The following is a 25491-nucleotide window of genomic DNA, read 5'->3' as shown; positions in this document are numbered from 1 at the left end:
TACTACATATTGAGAAAACTATATTATGTGAATTATTTAAGCTGTCGATCCATTGAAAGTCTCACTGTATTTTCGCCATAACATTGCCAGAGCTACTGAAAAATCCTCTGAGTCAGATCTCGTAATTTGCTGAATACCGAAAAATAAGATTCTGAAAATTTTATGATGGATGTGATGTAAGGCCTACTGTATAAGTTTACTGTGGAGACTCTAAGGTTTATGTTGAAACATGATATGTGATAACTGAAAGAAGACTATAGAATTGTATGTCTGATTTGTATTAATGTTGGAAACTGCAAGCTGTTAAGACTAGAAATGCACCCTCCCCCAAATATCTATAATTGTTTGTTTGTATTTTAACGTCCCTCTCGAGAATTTTTCACTCATATGGAGATGCCACTACTTGTCAGTGGAGAGCTGCAAATTTTGACCTATGCTTGGCACTCAGGGCCATTGAGCAATGAGGGATCTTTTTTGTATCAGCACCTACTGCGACACGGGACCTTGGTTTATACGGTCTCATGCAAAGGACCGATCTCCACATCCCACAGTGGGATTCGAACCCGCAATGTAACGATCAACTCCTTACTCCGCGACTCTAGAGCAGATGCTCTTACCACTGCACCATGCAGGCCACCCCAAATATCTAAGAAGAAAGTAAAATTTAAACAATTCCATGAGTTTTTCAAAAACACCTTTTTTCTACCAATTTAGGCCATAGAACAAAAAAGCATTAATTAAAAAAAAAAAATTAAAGCACATTTTTTTTTTAGATTTTATTTTATTTTTAGCTCACCTGAACCTTCGGCTCAGGTGAGCTTTTCTGATCGAAATTTGTCTGTTGTCTGTCGTTGTCATCAATGGTGTTGTTGTAAACTTTTCACATTTTCATCTTCTTCTCAAGAACCACTTGGCCAATTTCAAACAAACTTGCCACAGAGTATCCTTGGGTAAACGGGATTCAAATTTGTTCAAATGAAGGGCCACATCTTTTCCAAGAAGAGATAAGATTTCATGAAAAATTAATGGCATCATTTAAAAATCTTCTTCTCAAGAACTACTGTGCTTGAAAATATGAAACTTATGTGGAATCATTGTGAGGTAGTGTAGATTCAAATTTGTTCAAATCATGACCCCTAGGGGTAAGGTGAAGCCACAATGGGGGATCAAAGTTTTACATAGGAATACATTGGAGAAATCTTTAAAAATCCTCTTCTCAAGAACAGCAAAGCCATGATTAGTCATATGTATATGGAAGGCATCTCAGGTAGTGTAGGTTCAAGTTTGTTCAAATCATGACCCCCGTCAGAAGGGTGGGGCCACAGTGGGGGATAACAGCAAAGCCTTGATTAGTCATATTTATATGGAAGGCATCTCAGGTAGTGTAGGTTCAAGTTTGTTCAAATCATGACCTCCAGGGGAAGGTAGGGTCACAATGGAGGATCAAAGTTTTACTTTGGAATACATGGGAAAAAATCTTCAAAAATCTGCTGCTCATGAACAGCAAACTGTGATTAGACATATTTATGTGGAGGCATCCTCAGGTAGTGTAAATTCAAGTGTGTTCAAATCATGACCCCCGGGGAAGGCAGGGGCCACAATGGGGGATCAAAGTTTTACATAGGAATACATTACAAGGAAAAATTGTTAAAAATCTTCTTCTCAAGAACAACAAAGCTGTGATTGGTCATATTTCTGTGGATGTATCTTCAGGTAGTGTAAATTCAGGTTTGTTCAAATCATGACCCCCAGGGGTAGGGTGGGGCTACAATGGTGATCAAAGTCTTACATAGGAATACATAGGAAAAAATCTTTAAAATCTTCTTCTCAAGAACAGCAAAGCCATGATTGGTCATATTTATATGGAAGCATCCTCAGTAGTGTAGATTGAAAGTTTTACATAGGAATTCATAGTGAAAATCTTTAAATCAAGAACGTAGGAATACATAGGAAAAAATCTTTAAAAATCTTCTTCTTGAGAACAGCAAAGCTGTGATTGGTCAAATTTATACTTTTCAATACTGAACTGATTAATTTTCTGCTTTTTCCTAGCCAAAGTGCTCAAGTGAGCAATATGGCCCCTGAACCTTTTGTTATTCTTCTGAGCAACTGCTTTAATTTCAAACTTTTTAAAAAAAATTTCGCTTCTACCCCCTTCCCCTCTCCTCCCCCAACTCAGATTCAAATTTGGGAACAAAGCTCTTGAACAGAAAATAAAAAAAACATTGGTCTGTGTGCATATTTCACAAGACTAGTTTTACTGCTATTCATTTTTTTGTACAGCAAAGAGATCTAACTTATTAGTTATTAGTTATTATTGTGAATCTACTGGTCTGTAATATTGCCGTTTAGAATGTTTTTATTTGCTCAATTTATATAAAAGTTCTGAAGATCACTCAATGACCTTATTAGTTTATCATATTATTTAGAATTGATTGGAATATTAAAAGAAATTTTATTTTATGATCATTTTTAGATGGAAACAGCATTGATTTTATCAAATGTGGTAGCTGCAAAGGAATTTTTAGCAACATCAATTTTTTTTTGGAACACAAAAAGAATTTTTGTGGTGTAAATGGAAAACAATGCTTGGTGAGTATGAACATACAGTTGGTTTTTTTTATATTTTGTTAGTACTGTATGTGGCAAAATCTCTGATTAACTTAAATAAATGAAAATATGATTGATTGATTGATTGTATGTTATTTTATTCGAGAATTTTTCACTCAATGGCATATAAAGACGTCACCATATACCAGTGAAGGGCTTCAAATTTTGACCTTTACTCGGCACTCAGGGCCATTGAGCAGTGAGGGATCTTTATCGTGCCAACGCCTGTCGTGACATGGGGCCTCGGTTTTTGAGGTCTCCTCCAAAGGACCCGCAACTTTCACTTTGCTCATGGCGAAGGAACAGTTGCTACCCATTTTTTATCGACTTAGGTCAGTCACTGCTGAGATTCGAGCTCACGGCCTCCCGATCACGAAGCGAGCGCTCTACCAACTGAGCTACCATGAACGGTTGAAAATATGAAATCATGAGAACCACTCTTTGCCTATGTAAGACATAATCAACAAAAATGTCACTTCAAAATTGCCTGCAAGTTTGAAAAAAAAAAACTGACTTCAGACTAAATTGTTCTTGTCAAGTTATCATTTATTAAACACATTAACAGTATTTGTATATAATCTTTATTTTTCTCAGCTCATCAGAGCTGAGAGCTCAGGTAAGCTTTTCAGATTTTCAGATCACCCATTGTGCAGTTTCTGTCCCTATGTCTGTCTGGTGCCTGTCTAACTGTCCATTAAAAACTTTTTACATTTTTGACTTCTTCTCAAGAACCATTTTGAGATTTTGAGTTTGGTTGAATTATAAACATTGGGGCGTCAATATGAGGTCTGTCAGTTGTTTTAATTAGAAAAAAGGAGTGGGGCTATTAAAATATTTTTGGTGAAGATCAGCTAAGTGCCAATGTGACTAAGGTTAGCATTGCCACTAATAGTTATCTTGTTTGCATGCTCACATTGCTGATCATGACATATACATTTCTTTCATGAACCATCAAAAAACCCATTTCAATTAGATACAGATTAAGTCATGAAGAATGAAATTTCTTAACAAAATTCATCGTGCTGTATAATGATTTATGCTGATGGGATTTTTTTATTCATTAATTGTATAATTTTTTCAGACGGAGGAGAAGGCGGATTTGGTTGCTGTCATGGGAAACTTCCATCAGTCATCCCCAGAAAAATTTACACATGAAGCTGCTGGTAGTCAATGTACAAGCAATTGCCTCACAGCTATTATAGCTGGTTTCCTTAAAAATGTTGATTGCTGGGATTCGGAATTTATAGACAATATTTTAGAAGGAGGTGATAGAGTTCACCTCAGTGTTCTCCAAAAGAAGCATTGGCCATTCCAAAGACAAGAGTCTAGACTAGACATTGATGAGTTTCCTGAAAAAATTGAATGTCAGATTGGCAGCCATGAAGTAGTTGCAAGTGTAGGAGTCCATGAGCCTTTGTTTGGAATGTCTTCATACATTGATACTTTAGTTTCATCTGCAATCATTGACAAGCCCAATCAAAGCTTTATTTTACGGATGTTTGATGTTTGTATTGCAATACTTCCCAGGAATCATCGTCAGTATTCTATATTTGATCCACATTCAAGGAATACTGATGGTTTTGTTGATGCCAGTGGATCTGCAGGGCTGTTTCATTTCAAAAGTCTTGCAGAAATTGTGAAATACCTTAAACTTGTAACAAAAGGGGAAAGTGGTCAAATTGATCTTTACCCTATATCTGTAAAATTGCTAAGATCTGATGTAAATGAAGAAATAGTCCAGAGCAGTGAAAATGATGAAGCACCTGAAAGTCTTGAAGAACTAGAACAGAGCAAGACAAATCTAGGTAAGGCCACATAAATTTATATAAATTTTAGATTTTTATCCTAATATGCTCAAAAAATTGGGTGGGAGACAGACTTTATTTTTTATCGATTGAACTCATCTTGAGTTCATAACATTCTTCTTTTACCAAATTTCACATTGTTAATGTAAATGGAGAGATTTTAAAGTTTATGATTTTGAATATACAGAATTTTAATGATTTTACCAAGTACAAAAGTACAGCACATGGCACATGCATCTGCTGCAGCAATGATAATTGCTCATGCTTTTGTTTGTTTATGGTAGTCACCACTTCTCATTGGCCTTTCTCAAAAACCTCTTTAGTCTTTTGTTTCTACTGTCCTTATACATGTAACATTCAATTTAAACATTAGATATTGTCAAAACCTTGTAAGAACTTTGTGTCTATAATATTTTTTATAAAATAGCTTAATGCTAACCATTCTATGATTTAATTACTATTTTATTATCTCATATCTGCTGACAATCTTTTTAATAGGAAATAACATTTTCATTCTTACATTGATTAATTAAGAAAAATATTTTAAATAGCATAGGCTATAGCAAATAATTTAACAATTAATTCATTAAAATGCATTGGTATTCTGTTCAATTAAAACTACATGTATTATAGCTGATATGTTGATTAATCATCTTTTTAAAAGGTGAAACAAAGAAATCCTTGAAGAAAAGTAGACCTAAGAGACCATGCCCTTTTTGTGAGACCTTCGCTTCAAGGCTGAGTGATCACATTGCGAGACGTCATAAAACTGAGGAATGTGTCAAAAATGCGTTATCTCTTCCGAAGGTACTAAGAGATCGAGAGTTCGAGAAATTTAAGAAGGAAGGAATTCTAAAGGCAAATGCTGCTGTCCTTTCACAGAAAAACCCAGATTTCGCTCAGCTTTTACATGAAAGAAAGGCTATTAAAAGCGAGGTATCTGTAATGTGTTCCCTTTGCAAAGGCTTTTATAGCAAGAGAAGAATCTCTAGACACAAGAAAAGATGTCTTGCAGCAGAAGGAACAACTGAATACCCATCTTCATGCAGTGTCAGACTTCTGAAGCCTGATTCAGGTTATTCTGACAATTATAGACAGGAGATATTGGAATGTTTTCACGACACTGAAGTTGGGAAACTTATCAGAGAGGATGCCTGGATAAAAAGATATGGATTTCTTAAATTTCAAAATTTCATGGGTACAGAGAAGAGGGAAGAAAAACGAAGATCACTTATGTCTAATCTTAGACGACTTGCCCATCTTTACTTGGAATTTAAGAAAATTATGACTAAAGAAAATCCATCAATCAGTTTGAACTCTTGTCATGAAATGTTTAATCGAGATTATATGCTTCAAATTCAAACCGCTATTATAAATATGACTACACATGTAGATAATACAGTAAAGGTTGGTTTGAAGGTTTCTCTTCGTTACCTCATTACAGACATATGCAAAGTTATGAAAGCAAATTACTACTTAGCAAGAGAAGACCAGGAAGCTGAAGAAATGAACATATTTATTGAAGTGTTACAAGTTGTCTGGCCATCCTTTTTTGCTAGTGCAGAGGAATCCGTTATAAAAAAGAGACATACTGTCTCAAGGAGGCCAGTAAGGTTGCCAAGTGAAGAAGAAGTAAAAGTGCTCAGGAACTTTACCAAAGAAGCAATTGAAAAGTTATCATCAGACGTTTTCAAGTATATGGAATATAATAAATTTACCCAGTTAAGAGATGCTGTGGTTTGTAGATTAACATTGTTTAATGCAAGAAGGGGAGGTGAGCCAAGTCGCATGACTCTGAAAGACTGGGATGATGCCCTGAATGGGGTATGGGTAGATCCATCCAAAGTAGAGAAGGTTAAAGATGAAATTGAAAAAAAATTGCTGTGTGAAACTAAAATTGTGTATATACATGCATCTAAAGTGGCAAAACTTGTGCCTCTTCTGATACCAAAAGACTGTTGGGAGGCCATAAAAATTCTTACTGACATTGAGGTTAGAAGGCAGGCAAATATAAATGAAAAAAATGAATTCATTTTTCCCAGTATAAATCACTCTTTAAATCATTGTACTGGATGGATCTGTGTCACTAATGTGTGTAAAAAAGCAGGATTGAAACGATTTATTACTGCAACAGATATGCGACATTATATAGCCACAGTGTACTCGCTGTTGGATGTATCCTCAGCAGACAGAGATATGTTCTACAAACATCTGGGACATTCAAGAAACATAAATGAAAATGTGTATCAATGTCCACCTGCAGTGAAAACTATAACTACTGTTGGAAAATTTCTCAGTTCTTTGGAAAGCAGCATAGGTAAGAAAACAAGGCTCATTCAAGTGACTTGATAAAATTTTCTTGGTATTCTACTTCAATGTCCTGTTTCTTTCATTTTTCAAAATTATTATTTAAAAATTAATGAAATTTGAATGTTCAACTTAGGGATTTCTCCTCTCTACAAAGAAGGAATCACAGGCTAAGATTTGTATGAAAAAAAAATTATGTAGTATAAATTGGGTAGGATAGGTCCATGAAAGGAAGTCAAAAAGTTTTAAGAAGAGAGAAGATTTTGAAATCTCAAGCATAGCTAGATCATAGGACAGTCTATAATATGTACATTGTTTAACAATATTAAACATCACCAGCATACTTTTATGTATATTGTTTAAATCTTGATCAAATTGTACTTAATTTTTGTAATGAGAGTTATTAAAAAAAATACAAGATAGAAATTAAAACATTAATTGAGTCCTCATTTGAATATGGAATTTGAGTAAACTGATTCATGAGACTTTTATGATAGAACAGATACAGAACTCTCAATATATCAGATATACTTCATGCAGTTTGTGTTAATTTTTTACACACTAATGTATAGAATTCAGCAATTAACATAATTGATAATGTATACAAGTAATAAATAAATCAAGAAAAATTTAATAAATTCATGGTCAAACATTTCTGTGTAGAGTATGAATACGTTTGTTTAAATTAATATATTACCAATGTCTGGAATTTGGCATAATAGGCCTGGAGGGAGGATTCAAACAGTTTTAAGTTTATATGGATACACATAATAATTTTAATAATGTACGTAGAACACTATACCAAAATTATCAAACCATTGCTCATGATGAAATGTTTTTAATCCATAGGAGAACAATTATCAGCAGATGATGAAAATCAACCTGGTCCTGCTTCAGAATCAGGTATGTATAGTAGTCATTTAAAGACACATAATGATTCTGATTCATGTGTTTCTTTTAATACATGTATCTTAAGACGAAAGATTTATGAAAAATATGAGTATAATGAAGTGTTACCAACCTCTACTGCACCATTTAGCAAATGAGACTGCAGATAAAAATAGAAGTGTTTGAAAGACAAAGGTTTACCTACTGTTTCATTTTTATCGTTCAATGATGGGCCGCATGACTTTAATTTTTATAGGCTGTCCAGCAGCCCTTAAATTCTTTACAAGTAAATAGCTTTTCAAAGAGCTTACCTGACTAAGCAATTAATATTTAAAGAACATGTAAGTATGATCATAGTATGATCTGTCCATTTTTGTTGGAGGAAGGTGTAATTTTTCATAACCTTACATATTGAAGATTTATACAAAACATCCTGATATTTTTTTTTATCTTATTTACTTTGCTACTCATCAGAAGAATGGAAATTCATTAGTGAACATTTAGGTAAAGATATTTATTGTATCTCAAACAATAGTAATGCATGTGGAATGTACCTACATATGGGTAAAATTTGAAAGAAGTTCATATTGACATGATAATGAAGATTCTTTAAATAGTATTTAATTAAAATGAAGTAAGAAAGGAAAACAAATTAATGTGATTGATTGAAGCTAGAAAGTTGTGGCTGTGCACAGGTATATGAATTAAATTCAATTGCCTTGGAGATCAAAAGCGCTAAACAACAGCTGAAAATATAATAGCAACTCATAGTACCAATCAAAATAATTTAAAATGAATATCTGTATGGACTGAATTGTAGCATGTACTTTTATACATTACTATTTTATGGATGATATTAATATAATAATTTTGAAGACAAATGACAATATATAACAGGCCCATAACGTTTTTCAAAGGGGGGGGGGGGAGGTTCATAGGGGGAGAGGGTAAACCCACCCAAACAATAAACTGTCCAAACTCGAAAATCATGTTTCAGAGGGTGGGGGTAGGGTGCCTTACTCTAACTTCTCGGCACCATTTTTAGCTCACCTGAGCTGAAAGTTCAAGTGAGCTTTTCTGATCACCTGTTGTCCGTCGCCCGTCCATTCGTCTGTAAAGTAAACTTCACATTTTCAACTACTTCCCGAGAACTACTGGGCCAATTTTAACCAAAATTGGTACAAAGCATCTCTGGGTGAATCCCCCTTTCAAGGGGAGATAATCAAGAAAAGACAAAAATAGGGTGGGGTATTTAAAAAATCTCAAGAATCACTGGGCCAGAAAAGCTGAAACTTATGTGGAAGCATTAGCATCAAGGGGTAGTGTAGATTCTAAATTGTTCAAATCATGACCCCCTGGGGTAGGGCGAGGCCACAATAGGGAATCCAAGTTCTACATTGAAATATATAGGATACATAGGAAAAATCTTTAAAAAATCTTCTTCTCAAGAACCACTGGGCCAGCAAAGCTGATACTTATGTGGAAGCATCCTGAAGAAGGGTAGATTCTAAATTGTTGAAATCATGACCCCTGGGATAGGGAGGGGCCACAATAGGAAATCCAAGTTTTACATTGAAATTTATTGGAAAAATCTTCTCTAGAACCACTGGACCAGAAAAGCTGAAACTTATGAGGAAGCATCCTGGGGTGGTGTAAATTCTAAATAGTTCAAATCATTACCCCTTGGGGTAGGGCTGGGCCACAATAGGAAATCCAAGTTTTACTTTGAAATATATAGGAAAAATCATTAAAAATCATATTCTCAGGAACCACTGGGCCAGCAAAGCTGAATTTTTTTTTAGAAGCATCATGGGTAGAATGGATTCTAAATTGTACAATTCATGTAGGGGATTATGGAATCTACGGTAAGTTTTACATTAAAGTATACAGGAAAAATCTTTTAAAATCTTCTTTTCAAGAACCACTGGCCCAGAAAAGCTGAAACTTAAGTAGAAACATCCTGGGGTAGTGTAGATTCTAAATTATTCAAACCATGACCCCTGGGGTAGGGCGGGGTTACAATAGATATTACAAAGGGGGGGGGGGATCAGGCAAAGAACAGCAGGACAAAAGTTACTCAGGTGAGCGTTGTGGCCCAATGGCCTCTTGTTTTTAATTGCTGAAATTTGTCTGTGTCAACCTTACAGCAACTTAAAGTGTGTGTGTGTGGGGGGGGGGGGGGGGGCAAGCAACTTCAAACTGAAAATTTACATATGGAAAAACCAACTATATCAAATATTTTTTTTCTCGAGAAAAGTGGGGGGGGGGGGGGGGCTGCATACATGTATTGGAAGTTATCACAGTCATTGAATAGAACGTCCCAAGATTGATGTAAACTGATTGTGTCACCCCTTTCCTTGAAAACAACTGGACTGATCCAGTAGTGTAGAAAAAAGGTCACACAGATAGGGCCTTTTTATATTGTTTCTTCTATTGACTTTTTTTTGTTAAGAAATTCTGATGTAAGTCAGCTTGTACAAAATTTAGCTGGCTACATGTAGCTTGAACTTTAATTATACCCCGCTCCAAAGGAGAGGGGGTATACTGCTTTACCCTTGTGTGTCTGTGTGTCCGTGTGTCTGTCCGTAACAAATTTTTGTCACTGTTCTCTCAGCTACTACTCATTGCAGTTGCTTGAAATTTTAACACACTCTTTGTGTAGGCATGCCATATGGTGGGATTCATTTTTGTACAGATCTGTTTCAACTTCCTGTTTTTCCATGCGTCTGTCCGTACAAATTTTTCGTCGCAGTTTTCTCAGCAACTACTCATTGCTGATGCTAGAATTTTTAGCAAATTCTTTGTCTAGGCATGCCATGAGGTGGGATTCATTTTTGTACAAATCTGACGTCAACTTCCTCTTTTGCCGTGTGTCTGTCCGATTTTTCGGACCGATTTTACCAATTTTTCATCACACATTTCTCAGTAACTACTCATTGAAGGTGCTTGAAATTTTAGCACACTCTTTGTTTAGACATGCCATATGGTGGGATTAATAAGAGCATATATTCACGTCAGAGCAGGAGTATTACTAGTGAGCATTGGCTCACAGACTTCTTGTTTGAATTTTACGTATGAACAAATATATTAAGAAAATTCTTTAAAAATCTTCTTCTCAAGAACAACAAAGCCATGGTTAGTCATAATGATATATGGTAATGTAATTTTATATTTGTTCAAATTCTGACACCCTGGCCTAAGAGCTAGATCAAAGTTTTACATAGGATTAAGGGAATTCAAATCAGTCTTTAAAAATCTTATTCTCAAGAATAGCAATGTTATGACAAGTCATATTGATATGGAAGCACTCTCAGGTACTAGTGTCATATTCAATTTTATTGAAATATGACCTCCAAGGAAAGTAGGCCTGACTATTGCAGGCTACCTAACAATATGATACATATCATTATACAGTCATGCGATACAACATGTATCATGATACAGCTGTCAACAATTGAATTAATTGTTATCTTTACATATTATTCTTTCCTCGTCTCCACAGTTTTAGAAAACATAAAAAGAATATCTTGATACCCTTAACCAAAGTTAATAAAACTACTAAAGGTGGATTTAGAGTCTTGACATTGTAATTTTTCTTTCAGTCATTCTAAAACATTAAAATTTGTTAAGTTGTATGTAGAAGTTTCAATCAAAACAAGGAAAATTACCTTGTACTGTATCACGATACATACATTGCGATACGATACGTGTATCGTGAGCCCTTGCAATTAATGCGATTGATGTATTGCTGTATTGTTACACCTCTAAGGGAAAGGGTGGCACACATCTTTAAAATTATGTTCTCAAGAACGGCAAGGCATATATGATAAGGAACCATCCTCAGATAGTTTAGATTCAGTTTTGTTCAAAACATAAAGTACTTAAAAGGATTATAGGTATAAAGGTTTCACACAGAAAATAGCAAAAATAATGAAGAATTAATATATATATATATATGTATATAAATATATATATTTCTGCTTTAATTGTTCTTGAATAGTGTTGTTGCTAGGATTTGGGACATTTCATCCAGATAACTGGAGCAAACTCTTTATATCCATTAGGTTCCTTAAATTTGAAGGAGTCAGAGGGAGCTAATGGTCTTACTCAGTCTGAAGCAGTTGAAGGTATGTATTGTTATATGAATCAGAATTACTATTCATTGATAAGTTAATTACTATTTGTCTTAAATTTGGTCTTATTAGTCCCCTACCTGCAAAACTTAGGGGACTATAGGTTCCTCTGCATCTGTTCATCTTCCTGTCTTTCCCTCTGTCTGACAATCTGTCTCACTTAGTTTTCTGTACATTTTTTTCTTACTGCATACATATATTGAGCTGATTTTTGGTTTGTAAGTGTACCTTGATGAAATACAGATCAGGTTTGCATTTTCATCTGCTTTGATTATTTATGATGAAATCATTGCCTTTTAAGATTTTGAAGGAAACCAGATTAGACTAGCTAGTAGGAGACTAGTATTGCTTATGCAATACTCTCAGAATACATGTAGTTATAAGTGATAATTTTAGAAGAAAATGATACAACCCATGAAATAAATCTAAACAATTTATGCAAAGTATACTTATAAGGTACATTGATTTTGTTGGGATGTCACCTCCTACTGTTTTCAGATTAGAAAGTTTTAAAAATTCATATACAAATCCCAGTATTTTTCACATTAAAGAAAATCAGGTTTGCTTTAATTTTGATAGCTTTCCTTGTTTTTATTGCTTTGTTTGTAAGAGTCCAACATTTCATGCAGCTTAAAAATGTTGTGGTATACAGGTATAGATAACTTTTTCCAGAAAACAAAAACAGCAGTATGTTATTTAATTTTGTGCTAATTCAACCCATTGATATTGTCACTTTCTTTAAATTTACAGTCTTCCTATGTGAAATGGCCCAAGATGTCCCAATTGCAGAACTCTTTGATTTATCGAGACAAATTCAGGAGGAAGAAGTAACTGTTGATCCAGAAATGTTGAAAGAGAGTAAAGCCTTGATTTTGAGTAAAGATGTTCAAGAATGTGCACAGCAGTACTTTACTGAAGATGCATGGCTTGTAGCAGAGTGTACCATAAAGATGCTTAAAGGTATTTTATGCGATTATTATAGAGCTCATGAACCAACAGACAAATTAAATTTTTTTTATTGTCACAGTTTTTTAGATCACCTGAGTCACTCAGGTGACCTATTGCTATCCGTTTTCATCGTCGTGCGTTAACTTTTGAACATTTTCAACTTCTTCTCCAAAACCGCTAAAACAATTTCAACCAATTTTGGCATATAGCATCTGTGGGAGAAGGGGAACAAAAATTATGAATTTCATGGTCCCTGCCCCCCAGGTGCCCGAGGGGTGGGGATAAAACCACAAAAATTGATGCAATCTTTAAAAATCTTCTCCTTTACTCCTGGACACCAAGCAGTCAAACTGTTGGCATGATTGTAATAAGCATTGGGCCCTCTACCAAAATTGTGAAATTCATGGCTTCAGGGTGTGGGGTTCTGGTGCTAGGGTGGGGCTTTTTAGATCATATAGTGAGAATACATTATTTCTTTGAAAATCTTTTTCTCTTCTCCAGGGTATTATTTAAACAAAACAAGTGCATGGTTATGAAAAGCAATGATGCTTTTTCTAAAATTGGGAATTTCATGGCCCCTGATTCAGGGGTTCTGGTGTAAGAGCGGGGATTAGTTGATTATTTAGTAAAAATGCATTAATTATTTGAAAATCTTCTTTTCTGCTCTTGGGTGTTATTTAAACAAACTAAGTGCATGGTTATGATACACAAGGATGCTTTTTACAAAATAATGAAATTCCTTGCCCCTGGGACAGGGGCTCTTGTGTTTGGAGGGTCTCTATTGATAATATAGTGAAAATGCATAAATTCTTTGAAAATCTTCTTCTCAGCTCCTGGGTATTATTTAAACAGACTAAGTGCATGGTCATGATGCACAAAGATGCCTTTTCCAAAATAGGAAATTTCCTGCCCCCTGGGTCAGGGGTTCTGGAAATAGGGCTGGGCTCTATTGATTATATAGTGAAAATGCATTAATTCTTTGAAAATCTTCTTCTCTGCTCCTGGGTATTATTTAAACAAACTAAGTGCATGGTTATGATGCACAAGAATGCCTTTTACAAAATAATGAAATTCCTTGCCCCTGGGTCAGGGGCTCTTGTGTTTGGAGGGTCTCTATTGATTATATAGTGAAAATCCATTAATTCTTTGAAAATCTTTTTTTCTGCTACTGGGTATTATTTTGACAAACTAAGTGCATGGTCATGATGCACAAGGATGCTTTTTACAAAATGGTGAATTTCGTGGCCCTGAGTCGGGGGTTCTGGTGTTAGGGCGACGCTCTATTGATTATTTTATGATCAAAACACTTGCCAGTTTTTCAAGTTGTAAACATACTAAAATTTGCGCCTTCCCATAAGCAGGCATAGATTTAAGCCAAAGTTTAGTCTCGACTTAGTCTCCACCTTTTTATGAAATGCAACTTAGTACCATTTTCAGGTTTAGTCACTGATTTAGTCTGGACTAAGTTTACACCTGATCGTAGGCCCTTTTGAGAAACGGGCCCCAGGTGTTCTGCACAGTTGTCTAACTCAGCATACAACATCACTTAGACAATGTTTATGAAAATCACAAGTTCAAAGCTTTATAACAGAAATATTGGAGATAACGAACAAGTCCATTTAAACAATACAAATTGGATGCAGAGCAAACATGGACCTCTTAAACATCAGAGTTGGGATCAGGTGCCATGGAGGAGAGTAAATGATTTTCAATAATCTGCAAGAACATCAATTACAAAACAATGTAATTGTAATTAAACTTTTGGCTAATCAATCTTTTCTTAATACACGTACATGAATACTTTCAAATTGATTAATTATTCATTGACAGAAACTGAGATGCCAAGGCAGTCAAATGAAGGAACTTCCACAGGACAGACAAAAGGTAACACACATACATTTATATCCTGTTAATGTTAAATTCCTTATTTATTAAATTTTAATTGAGATATACAAAGGTTGCCCATCGTATATTAACAATAGTGTTGTAGCTCACCTGAACTGAAAGCTTGTAAGCTTTTCTGATCACATTTTGTCTGTCTGTCCCTCTTACACTTTTCACATTTTGACTTTCTTCTCCAGAACCAGTCCATGCTGGGGGTCGTGAGAAAATATGTCTTTCAAAATATATATACTTTCTGAGAAAATGTAAATAAAAAAAATAGGAGGTTTAAATATTCGGATGGGACGTTAAATGGTGCCCCGTGTCTAGGATAACAACACCCTTGGCACGCAAAAAGATTGTTTCTCTGGATTTCGAAAAAGAGTAGGCTCACTAGGGGCCACCAGAGAAACCAAAAACCTTTCAAATACCGGTCAAATAACCTTAATTTTCCACAGAAATATGGCTGAAATATTGCCGACTCAGCATTAAACAATCAATCAATCAAATATCATGTCCACAGAGAATACAATATATATGTAAAAAAAGAAATGAGATAAATAAAACCCGGACATGTTATTTCAGGATGACACCAACAACAATGTCGGAATGCATTTTTTAAAACTGATATTTCAAACATCTGGAATGGTTGAAAGGTAACTAAAATATATGGTTAATTATCGAATATTATTTTTAAAGTTAAGGAAAGCATTAAATACAAGAAATAATACCCGAAGAGGGCGACACAAAAGTGGCAGCGTAAATCAAAGGTTTTTACAACGCTTGGATCTGTAGCTGTCTGCTTTATCTGTCCAAATTTTCTCAAGCAGAGAGCTACAGTTCTGCGGTGTCCTGGTTAATGTTTAAGGAGCAAGTGCATTCCCAAGTAACTATAAGCCTTACCTAAACCAAACTTGCATGGATGATGCATCTAGGGATGGACACTACCATACTTGCTTCAGATGCTGGATCTGACCTATATTTTCCAGATGAATTTTTGGAGCAGGTCCATTCCCAAGTAACTTCATGTATAAGCCCTACCTTGACCAAACTTGCATGGATGATCATCTAGGAATGGACACTACCACACTTGGTTCGGATGCTGAAACTGACCTAGATTTTCCACATGAGTGAATTTTAGCCATATTTTAACCAAATAAGAATGGATGATGTATCTAGGGATGGACACTTCAAGAATTGCTTTGGATTCTGAATCTGACCTACATTTTCCAGATGAGCGACAAGGGTAATGTTTTTGGTGTAGCTAGTGTTTCAGAATCGGACAAAAAATACTATCAATTATCAAATGGAATCGGAAACACCATTTCGATTCATAATCGAAAAACCGTTCACGGAAGCTCAGTCGGTAGAGTGCTCGCTCCGTGAAAGGAAGGTCGTGAGTTCGAATCTTGGCCGCGACAGACCTAAGTCGATAAAAAATAGGTAGCAACTGTTCCTTCGCCATGCGCTCGGCACTTTGGAGTGAAAGTTGCGGGTCTTTCGGATGAGACCTTAAAAACCGAGGCCCCGTGTCACGGCAGGCGTTGGCACGATAAAGATCCCTCACTGCTCAATGGCCCTGAGTGCCGAGTAAAGGTCAAAATTTGAAGCCCTTCACCGGTATATGGGGACGTCTCTATATGAGTGAAAAATTCTCGAATGGGACGTAAAACAATATACAATCAATCAATCATAATCGAAAATAATCGGACATTTCTTATGTTTCTTTTTATTTACATTATTAAAGGCTCGGTATTGTGTTTATATTTATGGATAAGTATACACATGTAGGCCAATATTTCAGTTTTAATAAATCTGCTGAAATTCTATAATTATCAAAGGAAAGAATTACACTTGCTAAATTTTGCAGTTCAAATAAAATGATTTTTTTTAGTATATAACTATTAAACTGATAAGTTAATAAACAATGTGTTTCATTTTTTATGACATTTATCTATCATGTTTATGTTAAACATTTGATCAATTGATAAATTTGTTTAAAATTTTTGATTTTTAAAAGATGATAAATTCTTTTCTTTTTTAAAAAAAAATATTCCTATTTATATAAAAAGAAAAGAGTAAACGTTCAACAAGTTGTCCACTTTCATAAACATTCATATTTAAATTTATTCAGAGAAATAATTTAATATATTTTATACACAGCATATGGGTATGTACAATAAAAACTACCACTACTTCTAATGAACTCGTTATATATAATAAAAAAAAAAGCAGTAGCTTTGTGTTTGACTTCTGACTGTTTAAACTGTGAAAAATAATACACAAAATGTGAGTGGAAAGTTGAAAATATCATTTCAAGTGTGAGAGCAGAGAAAATTCAAGTTAAAAGACAATTTTTTTAAGTGGTACTCTTAATATCTATATTTAGTCGTCAATTCTTTTGTTGCCTAAATGATTGCATTAATGGAAGGGAATTTTATTTAGATTTTGTCATGATTATAATTTTCAAAGCATTTTTACGAATCATTCACTGACTCAGTTTTTAGTCAGGCGTTGAACAGAAACTCATTGTAAATATGTGTGCACATGGAAAATGCATAAAAATAATAAGTGTATCATCTTTGTACAAAAGAAAAAAGGGAACACTACATGAAAAAAAGATAATATATATTAAGATTTTAGCATTATGTTTAAAGTAGCTATATATATAGCGACTATCGATTGTCGGCATCGCCAACCTTGACGATTTTTCGATCATCGGCGACTATCGCTGAATCACTAGGAGTAGCTATATAATATTATGGCCTTTTATGAATAAACTAGCATAGATGGTGCATCTAAGGATGAAAACGTTCAGACTTGCTTTGGATGTTGGAACTGTCCAACATTTTCTTGATTAGTAAACAGGTTAAGTTTTTTGAGCAGGTCTATTTCAAAATTACTGTAAGTCCTACTTAAAACCAAACTTGCATGGATATTGACTTGGATGTATACTAACTAGAAAAAAAAATGATTGGAGATTTGCCTTACCTATGTTTTAATTTGGAATAATGGTTTTGCCATGGTTTGCTAAAAATAGAAATTTCTGGGCAATACTTCTAACTTGCTACTCCTCCTACAATTTTGGTCTGATTCCAGTTGGCACACAAGTAGACTACACTAAGATACATAATTCAGTGCATCGGTTTTTGATTTTGTTGAGTGGTGTTACCATGGCTACTAAAAATAATTTTTTTTCTGGAATTCTTTCAAAAGGCTACTCCAACATTTTAGATTTGTTTGCAGTAAATCTTGCCACAAAGAGACTAAACCAAGGACCATTATTTTATTTATTGCTGGAGAATTGTGTGAAGTGCAAATGATACTTCTACCTTCCTTTGTTAATAATACAAACTAGTAGAGCTACAGTCTCATCAGAGACTTAAGTTAACTTTTCTGATCAAAGAGTGTCTGGTTTCCGTCTGTCATCTAGTGCTGTGGTCAGTAAACTTTTCATATTTTCGACTTTTTATCAAGAACCACTGAACCAATTTCAACCAAATTTCAGACTCCCTACCCTTCCGCTTTTGGCATATAATTCTTCCACTTTTTTATTATCCTATTACACCATTAATATGAATTTTACACTTAAAGTGACATAATCGTTACTTAGAACATTGAACAACTTGTCTTGAACAACTCGCATGGCACAGTAGTTAAGTGTTTGCAATGCTCTATAGTCATGGAGTAAGAAAGTGATCCTTACCTTGGGGGGGTCCAAACCACACTGTGGAGGGGGAGATTGGTCCTTCATATGAGACCGAAAAAATCGAAGTTCCTTGTCGCAGTTAGTTCTGGCACAAAAAAAGATTTCTCATGTTCAGATGTCATAAATGCCGAGTATAGCTCTAAATGTCTCGCTCGCTCTGTGTTCGGGAGGTCGAGAGTTTGAATCTCGGCTGCGACTGACCTAAGTCTACTCAACACTTTGAAGTGAAAGTTGCGGGTCCTTCGGATGAGACCTTAAAAACTGAGGCCCTGTGTTACGGCAGGCTTTGTCATGATAAAGATCCCTCGCTGCTCATTTCCGAGTAAAGGTCAAAATTTGAAGCCCTTCACCGGTATATGGTGACGTCTCTATATGATTGAAAAATTCTCAAATGGGACGTAAAACAACAATCAATCAATCAATCAATTTCCAGCTTTCCACCAGCAAATGGTGGCATCTTTCTATGAGAGAGAAAATTTTTGAAGGGATTTATCAAATAAACAAACATTAAATTCTGCATTTAAGTAATTGCAAAAATGTACTGTAATGTACAATTAGTTTGTTCTTGTGGAGAATTTTAGGAATTCAAAAGGGAGCTTAGTATTACTCAAATGATTGTTCAGGCCCATGATCATTTTGTAACATAATTTGCTATTTAATTGTCCAACAATCATTTTAATGGTGTAATTTTGTTTACAGAATCCAAGAGGAAATTACCTATTGACCATACTTTACTAAACAAGGTATGTCTTTTTTAGGGAAAAGGTTAATTTATAATTATAAAGGTTTTTAAGTCCTTTTAAGCTCCTTTTAAGCTCACCTGAGCCAAGGATCTTATGAACATTTTTTATCAAAATTAGTTCGTTATCTGTAATCATGGTGGTTGTAAATGTTTTACAATTTCATTTTCTACAGGACAGATAGGCCAATTTGAACCAAAGTTGGCACAAAGGTGAAGAAAAATTATATTTGTTAAAACATGTAAAATAAGGGGTCTTGGTCACACCTTATGAGGGGAGATAATTTAAAAAAAAAAAGAAGTAAAAATGGGGTAGGTTCATTCAAAAATCTTCCCTACTCAGTATGAGTATGAATAGCATGAATATGAAACTTTTATGAGAGCTTCTTAAAATAATGTAGAATGTAATTTGTTCAAATCATGATTTTCCAGATGATTGACCAGGTTAAAGTTTTTGGTCCATTACTAAGAAATTATGAAGCCTATCTGATCCAAACTTGCATGGATGATGCATCAAGGGATGAACATTCTCAAACTTGCTTCAGATACTGGATTTGAATTATATTATCTGGATGAATGACTAATTTAATTTTTTTTTTTAGGTAAGTCCATTCCCCAAGCAACTTCAAGCCCTATCAGATCAAAATTGCATAAATGTTGCATCTTGGGATAATTAGTTTAATGTGGGACTTTCCCTTACTTAAAGACAACATTCATTGAGACGAGCTCTGTAATCTCTGTTAACCTATGTTTTATACTTTCTAATTAATTGACCAACTGTATTTATTAAAAGATTATTCTAATAAGCTAATGACAGGAATGGACGCTATTGTTTTACCATAAAAAAATTCTTAGAAAATCAGTGGAATAAAAACTACCTTGTTGATAAAAATAGATTGGAATGAAATATAATTTCATAATTTGATTATTTAATTTTCATAAATTTATGCATAATGAAAAATAAACCCATGAAAAACATTTTTAGTCAGCATGATTTTTCATTTGTGTTTGGGGGATACAAAGATATTTCTCAAGAACTGCAAAGTCCTGATTAGTCATATTCATATGGAAGCATATCCTCTTGTAGTGTATATTTTGTTTATATCATGACACTTGAGTGTTGAATGGGACCACAAATGATGATCAAAATAGGCCTGGTTCACATTATTTTCATGTTGAAAATCTGATGTTGCCATTTTGTTCAGTTTAGTAAACACGAATGAATTGTATGCATACTACAACAATCTATCCTTTTCAAGTGGCATATTCCTCAGCACCTTTTATTATTTTATGATTGTGAAATTAAAAAAAAATTAAATCTAGTATTTTATCAGAGGCATTTAATCACAAAACAGGAAATTGAGACTTTCTATTTCAGGAAGAAGTCATTTAACAAAACTTTACTCACTTTAAAAGCTGTTTTCTGATTGATTTTTAATAAAAGATCAGATAGAAATTAAAAAGTAGCTTTCTAGCCCATCTTTTAGATGATAGTTGTTGTCAAAGGTTTTTATGGAGGAAAATATCATAGTCAGAGCCTTGACATTGTAAAGATGGAGTCATAATTTAACAGAAGCAAGTGGAATCACTTTAAATCAGTCCAGTCTGTTCACAATTACTTAGACAACTTAGAAATTAATAATTTTTGTAAGTTAACAAAATTTAAATGTACAAAGAAAAATCTGGATTTTTTTTATGCATATAACTATATCTTATACATGTATTAATATATATATGCCACAAAAAATAAAGATATATTTATGTACAATGTATTGAAAATTAATGCGTGTATTTAGTAGCAAGAAGATAGTCATGTTTTTGTTCCTGTGCAGGTTCCAGGACCTAGTAGAGAGAAAATTTCCAAAAAGTTAAATGATCCTGAGTTTGTTCAAATGGAGGATGAATCTTCTGATGAGTCCAGTATAGAAAGCGAAGATTCTGAAGATATAGAATCTTTGAAGGGTAAAAATCTAAATAACAGAGATTGGTGTGAATTTGTATGTCTGCTTTTCTATGTAAATATAATTTAATTTTTATTTTACCTAGCATGAAAAGTTTATTTTTTACAGGAGAAAATGTTTCAAAAGCAAGAAGAAAGCATACCTGGCTTCCACAAGAGGATAGAGCAATAAAAGATTTTTTCAAAGAGGACATCAATGAATTTTCCAAGTCAGGAAACCAAGGATCACTGCATGGAGGTATTTTATTTTATTTCCAAAAGAGAGGGTGGTATACTGTTTTACTCATGTGTGTCTGTCTGTCTGTCTGTCTGTGTGTCTGTCTTTTTTGACAAATTTTTTGTCATGGTTTTCTCAGCAACTACTCTTTGCAGACGCTTGAAATGTTAGCAAAATCTTTTTATGCCCGGCCATAAATATGGCTGGGGCACATAGTATTTGTCATGTATGTCTTCCGTCCTTCTTATTTTTATCAAACTTATATACTGAGACATATTGATGAGAGCAATTCAACTGCATCAAAAAATTTTGAACTTGAACTCTCCTGCGATCTTTGTTAAATTTGCATTTTGCTCAGTATCAACGAAACTATTCAAGTATTTTTAAGTAAGCGTATGTACTGATACATAATTTTATAAAAATTTATCAATTATTGTCTTTTTTTAATAACCTGAACTTTCCAATGACCTTTGACTTTATTGTTTATTGTTATAAAAAACTCGATTGAAAGATATGTACCACAAACACATTTTATTCTCTCCCAAGCGGAGGAGTTACAATGATATTTTTTTCAATATTTATTTCAATGGAATGTTACTAGGAAATTTTAACTGTATGAAATGTAAAAATACAACACTATTGGAAATGTCCCCAGAAACTTTGCAGTAAGAAAACTTCGTAAATTTCTAAAACTTTTCAAAAATTTTATTAAACTGTAAAGATGCATTCTTGTTTTTGGCATGCCATATGATGGGAATTATTTTTGTACAAATCCAATGTGAACTTCTTGTTTATCTGTTTGTCTGTACCAAAGTTCCATTGCAGTTTTCTCAGCAATTACTCATCACAGATGGTTGATGCTTGAAATTTTAGCACACATTTTGTTTCGGCATGTATTGTAGTAGGATTCATTTTTGTAAGAATCCAATGTTGACTTCCTCTTTTTCTCTGCATCTGTCTGTTTCACATGAAAGCATATAATCACATCAAGTAAGGGTATTACTAGTGAGCATTGACTCACAAACTTATTGTTTTTAGCTCACCTGAGCCGAAGGCTCAAGTGAGCTTTTCTGATCACATTTTGTCCGTGGTCCGTCTCTCCGTCTGTCTGTCTGTCCGTCTGTAAACTTTTCACATTTTCGACTTCTTCTCCAGAACCACTGGGCCAATTTCAACCAAACTTGCCACAAAGTATCCTTGGGTAAAGGGGATTCAAGTTTGTTCAAATGGAGGGCCACGCCTTCTTCCAAGGGGAGATAATTATGAATTCGTGAAAAATTAATGGCATCGTTAAAAAATCTTCTTCTCAAGAACCAATGTGCTTGAAAATATGAAACTTATGAGGAAGCATCCTCAGGTAGTGTAGATTCAAGTTTGTTCAAATCATGACCCCTGGGGGTTGGGTGGGGCCACAATGGGCGATCAAAGTTTTACATTGGAATACATAATAAAAATCTTAAAAAAAAAAAAAAACTCTATTTCTTAAGAATAGCAAAGCCATGATTGGTCATATTTATATGGAAGCATTCTTAGGTAGAGTAGATTCAAGTTTGTTCAAACATGACCCCTGGGGGTAAGGGTGAGGCCACAATGGGTGATCAAAGTTTTACATAGGAATACATAGGAAAAATCTACTCAAGAACAGCAAAGCCATGATTGGTCATATTTAAATGGAAGCAAGCTCAGGTAATGTAGATTCAAATTTGTGCAATTCATGCCCCCCCCCCCCCCCCTCTCCCCAAACCACTTTTATATTATATTTAAACTTTTCAACCTTTCAAGACTTAACTGATTTCTGCTTTTTCCTAGCCATAGTGCTCAGGTGAGCGATGTGGCCCCTGGGCCTCTTGTTCTTTTCTCTTCATCATGTGATAATTATACCCCGCTCCGAAGGAGAGGGGGGTATACTGTTTTACCCTTGTCTGTCTGTCAGTCTGTTTGTCTATCTGAAAAAAAAAAATTTGGTCGCAGTTTTCTCAGCAAATACTCATTGCAGATGCTTGAAATTTTAGCACACTCTTTGTTTAGGCATGCCATGTGTTGGGATTCATTTCTGTGCCAATCCGATGTCAACTTCTTTTGTATCCGTGCATCTGTCCGTACCATACATAACAAATTTTGGTCGCAGTTTTCTCAGCAAATACTCATTGCAGATGCTTGAAATTTTAGCACACTCTTTGTTTAGGCATGCCATATGGTGGGAATTTTTTTTTTGTACGGATCCGATGTCAACTTCCTATTTATCCGTGCATCTGTCCGTACCATACATAACAAATTTTGGTTGCAGTTTTCTCAGCAACTTCTCATCGCAGATGCTTGAAATTTTAGCACACTCTTTGTTTAGGCATGCCATATGTTCGGATTCATTTTTGTACAAATCCAATGTCAACTTCCTGTTTATCCATGCATCTGTCCGTACCATATATAACAAATTTGGTCGCAGTTTTCTCAACAACTACTCATCACAGATGCTTGAAATTTTAACACACTCTTTGCTTTGGCCGTATAGTAGGATTTATTTTTGTTTGAATCTGATGTCAACTTCCTGTTTATCCGTATATCTGAATTTTGTCACATATTTCTCGGCAACTACTCTGTCTGTACAATATGTAACAGATTTTTGTTGCAGTTTTCTCAGCAACTACTGGTTGCAGATGCTTGAAATCTTAGCACACTCTTTGTTGAGGCATGCAATATTGTGGGAATCATTTTTGTATGAATCTGATGTCAACTTCATGTTCATCCCTGTGTCTGTCCATAGCTGAACTAGTGTATATTCACATCTGAGTGTATATACACATCAGAGCAGGGCTTTACTAGTGAGCATTCTCTCACATACTTCTTGTTAAACCAGTCCAGGTTTCAGATGCTGCATATTCATACTAAGAATGATCAGGTTAATGTTTTTTGAAGCAGGTTAAAGTTTTTGGAGGAGTCTCATTTCCAAGTTACTATGAGCCTTATATTGATCAAACTTACAGAGGTGATACAAATAAGGATGCACACCTACCAGCTACATTGTCTGGATGAGCACCCAGGTTAAAGTTTTTGCAGCAGGTTCATTGTAAAGTAACTACAAACCCAAACAATGACCAAACTTGCATGGATTAAACATCTAAGGATGCCATTTCCAGACTTGCTTTGGATACTGGATTTGATCAAAATCCATATTATTATTTGGAGCAAGTATTCTAACCTTGTATATCTTTCATACATAAAATACTCTTATATTAAATTGAAGCACTTTAGAGTAGAAAAGGATTTATCAAGAGAAATTTCAGAAATGCAATTACCTAATCGGTAAATAATCAATGAAGAATATATTGACATGAAAAATTTTTAAATACCAAGAATAGCAGTAAGTGCTTGATGGAAGGACTTATTTGATTGTTAGGAATAGAAAAATGATGTTACTTTTTTTTTTACCAGGCATAATTTTTTTTGGAATTGATTCATGGAAAATAGCTTTTCAAGGACAGGATAAGATCATAAATAAGACATACATTTTCATCTGATACAAAAATATGAAAAAATGTTAAAATACCAAGTATTCAGCCCATATGTATCTGTTATCCATTCAATTTCATTGAGTCTTAGGCTATTATGGGTCAGATACCTATATGAAATTTAGCTGAACTTGTAATAAATGTTTGTAAAATATTGTTATTCAATTCATATTTGCAGTGACAAAGAAGATACACACATTCATATCCAAAAACCCAGATGTTTTAAAGGAATATCCTGATAAAGTAAAAGTCCACAAGATTCGTACTAAAGTGATTAATCTTAGGCGACAAACTAGAAAGAAATACGAGGCAAACATGGTGACACTAACTCGATAATCAGACAGCAGAAAGTATCCAATTTGCTTATATTTTTGCCTTTACTATGTATTTTGGACATTGGAATAGGATGCATAAGTGAAATGGTGTTCACTTACTCTACATGTATTTATATATAACAAAATTTTCCTCAAAGTAAATTGTTGGCTGTTGACTTAAAAAACATGAACACAATCATAATCCAGCCATGTAAAAACTTTTGCAGTATATCCAGCTAAAAAAGGCTTGTCTTTACCAAGTTTCAGAATGATTTGGCATTTAAATTTGCAGAAGCACACCAAACTTTTCAAACAATTAAAAAAAAGGATACTGTGACAATGGCATTTACAAAAATGATGGGCATTAATTGAGCAAAATGATGGCATAAAATAGTACCATGATGACAAGCACATAAGCTAGAACGATGAGGATAAACACAATTAGTATTAACAAACATGATGTCAGGAACATCA

At 34.4% G+C, this 25491-nt stretch overlaps 1 protein-coding gene across 1 annotated transcript; it reads left to right on the top strand.

Annotated features, from left to right (window-relative positions):
* The first annotated feature begins 6475 nt into the window (after positions 1-6475).
* LOC133197459 (uncharacterized) lies at positions 6476-25071 on the top strand. The gene is made up of 9 exons (XM_061333513.1): positions 6476-6732; positions 7572-7625; positions 11675-11737; positions 12494-12703; positions 14522-14575; positions 18981-19024; positions 20853-20982; positions 21090-21218; positions 24882-25071. The coding sequence occupies exons 1-9, from the start codon at positions 6552-6554 to the stop codon at positions 25037-25039; spliced, it is 1023 nt and encodes a 340-aa protein (XP_061189497.1). The 5' UTR covers positions 6476-6551; the 3' UTR covers positions 25040-25071.
* The last annotated feature ends 420 nt before the right edge of the window (positions 25072-25491 follow it).

Source organism: Saccostrea echinata, unplaced genomic scaffold (assembly GCF_033153115.1).
Source record: "Saccostrea echinata isolate AGI-Se365-2 ecotype Australia unplaced genomic scaffold, CSIRO_AGI_Sech_v1 ptg000030l, whole genome shotgun sequence".
Taxonomy (NCBI): Eukaryota; Metazoa; Mollusca; class Bivalvia; order Ostreida; family Ostreidae; genus Saccostrea; species Saccostrea echinata.
This window is presented reverse-complemented; position numbering and strand designations above follow the sequence as displayed.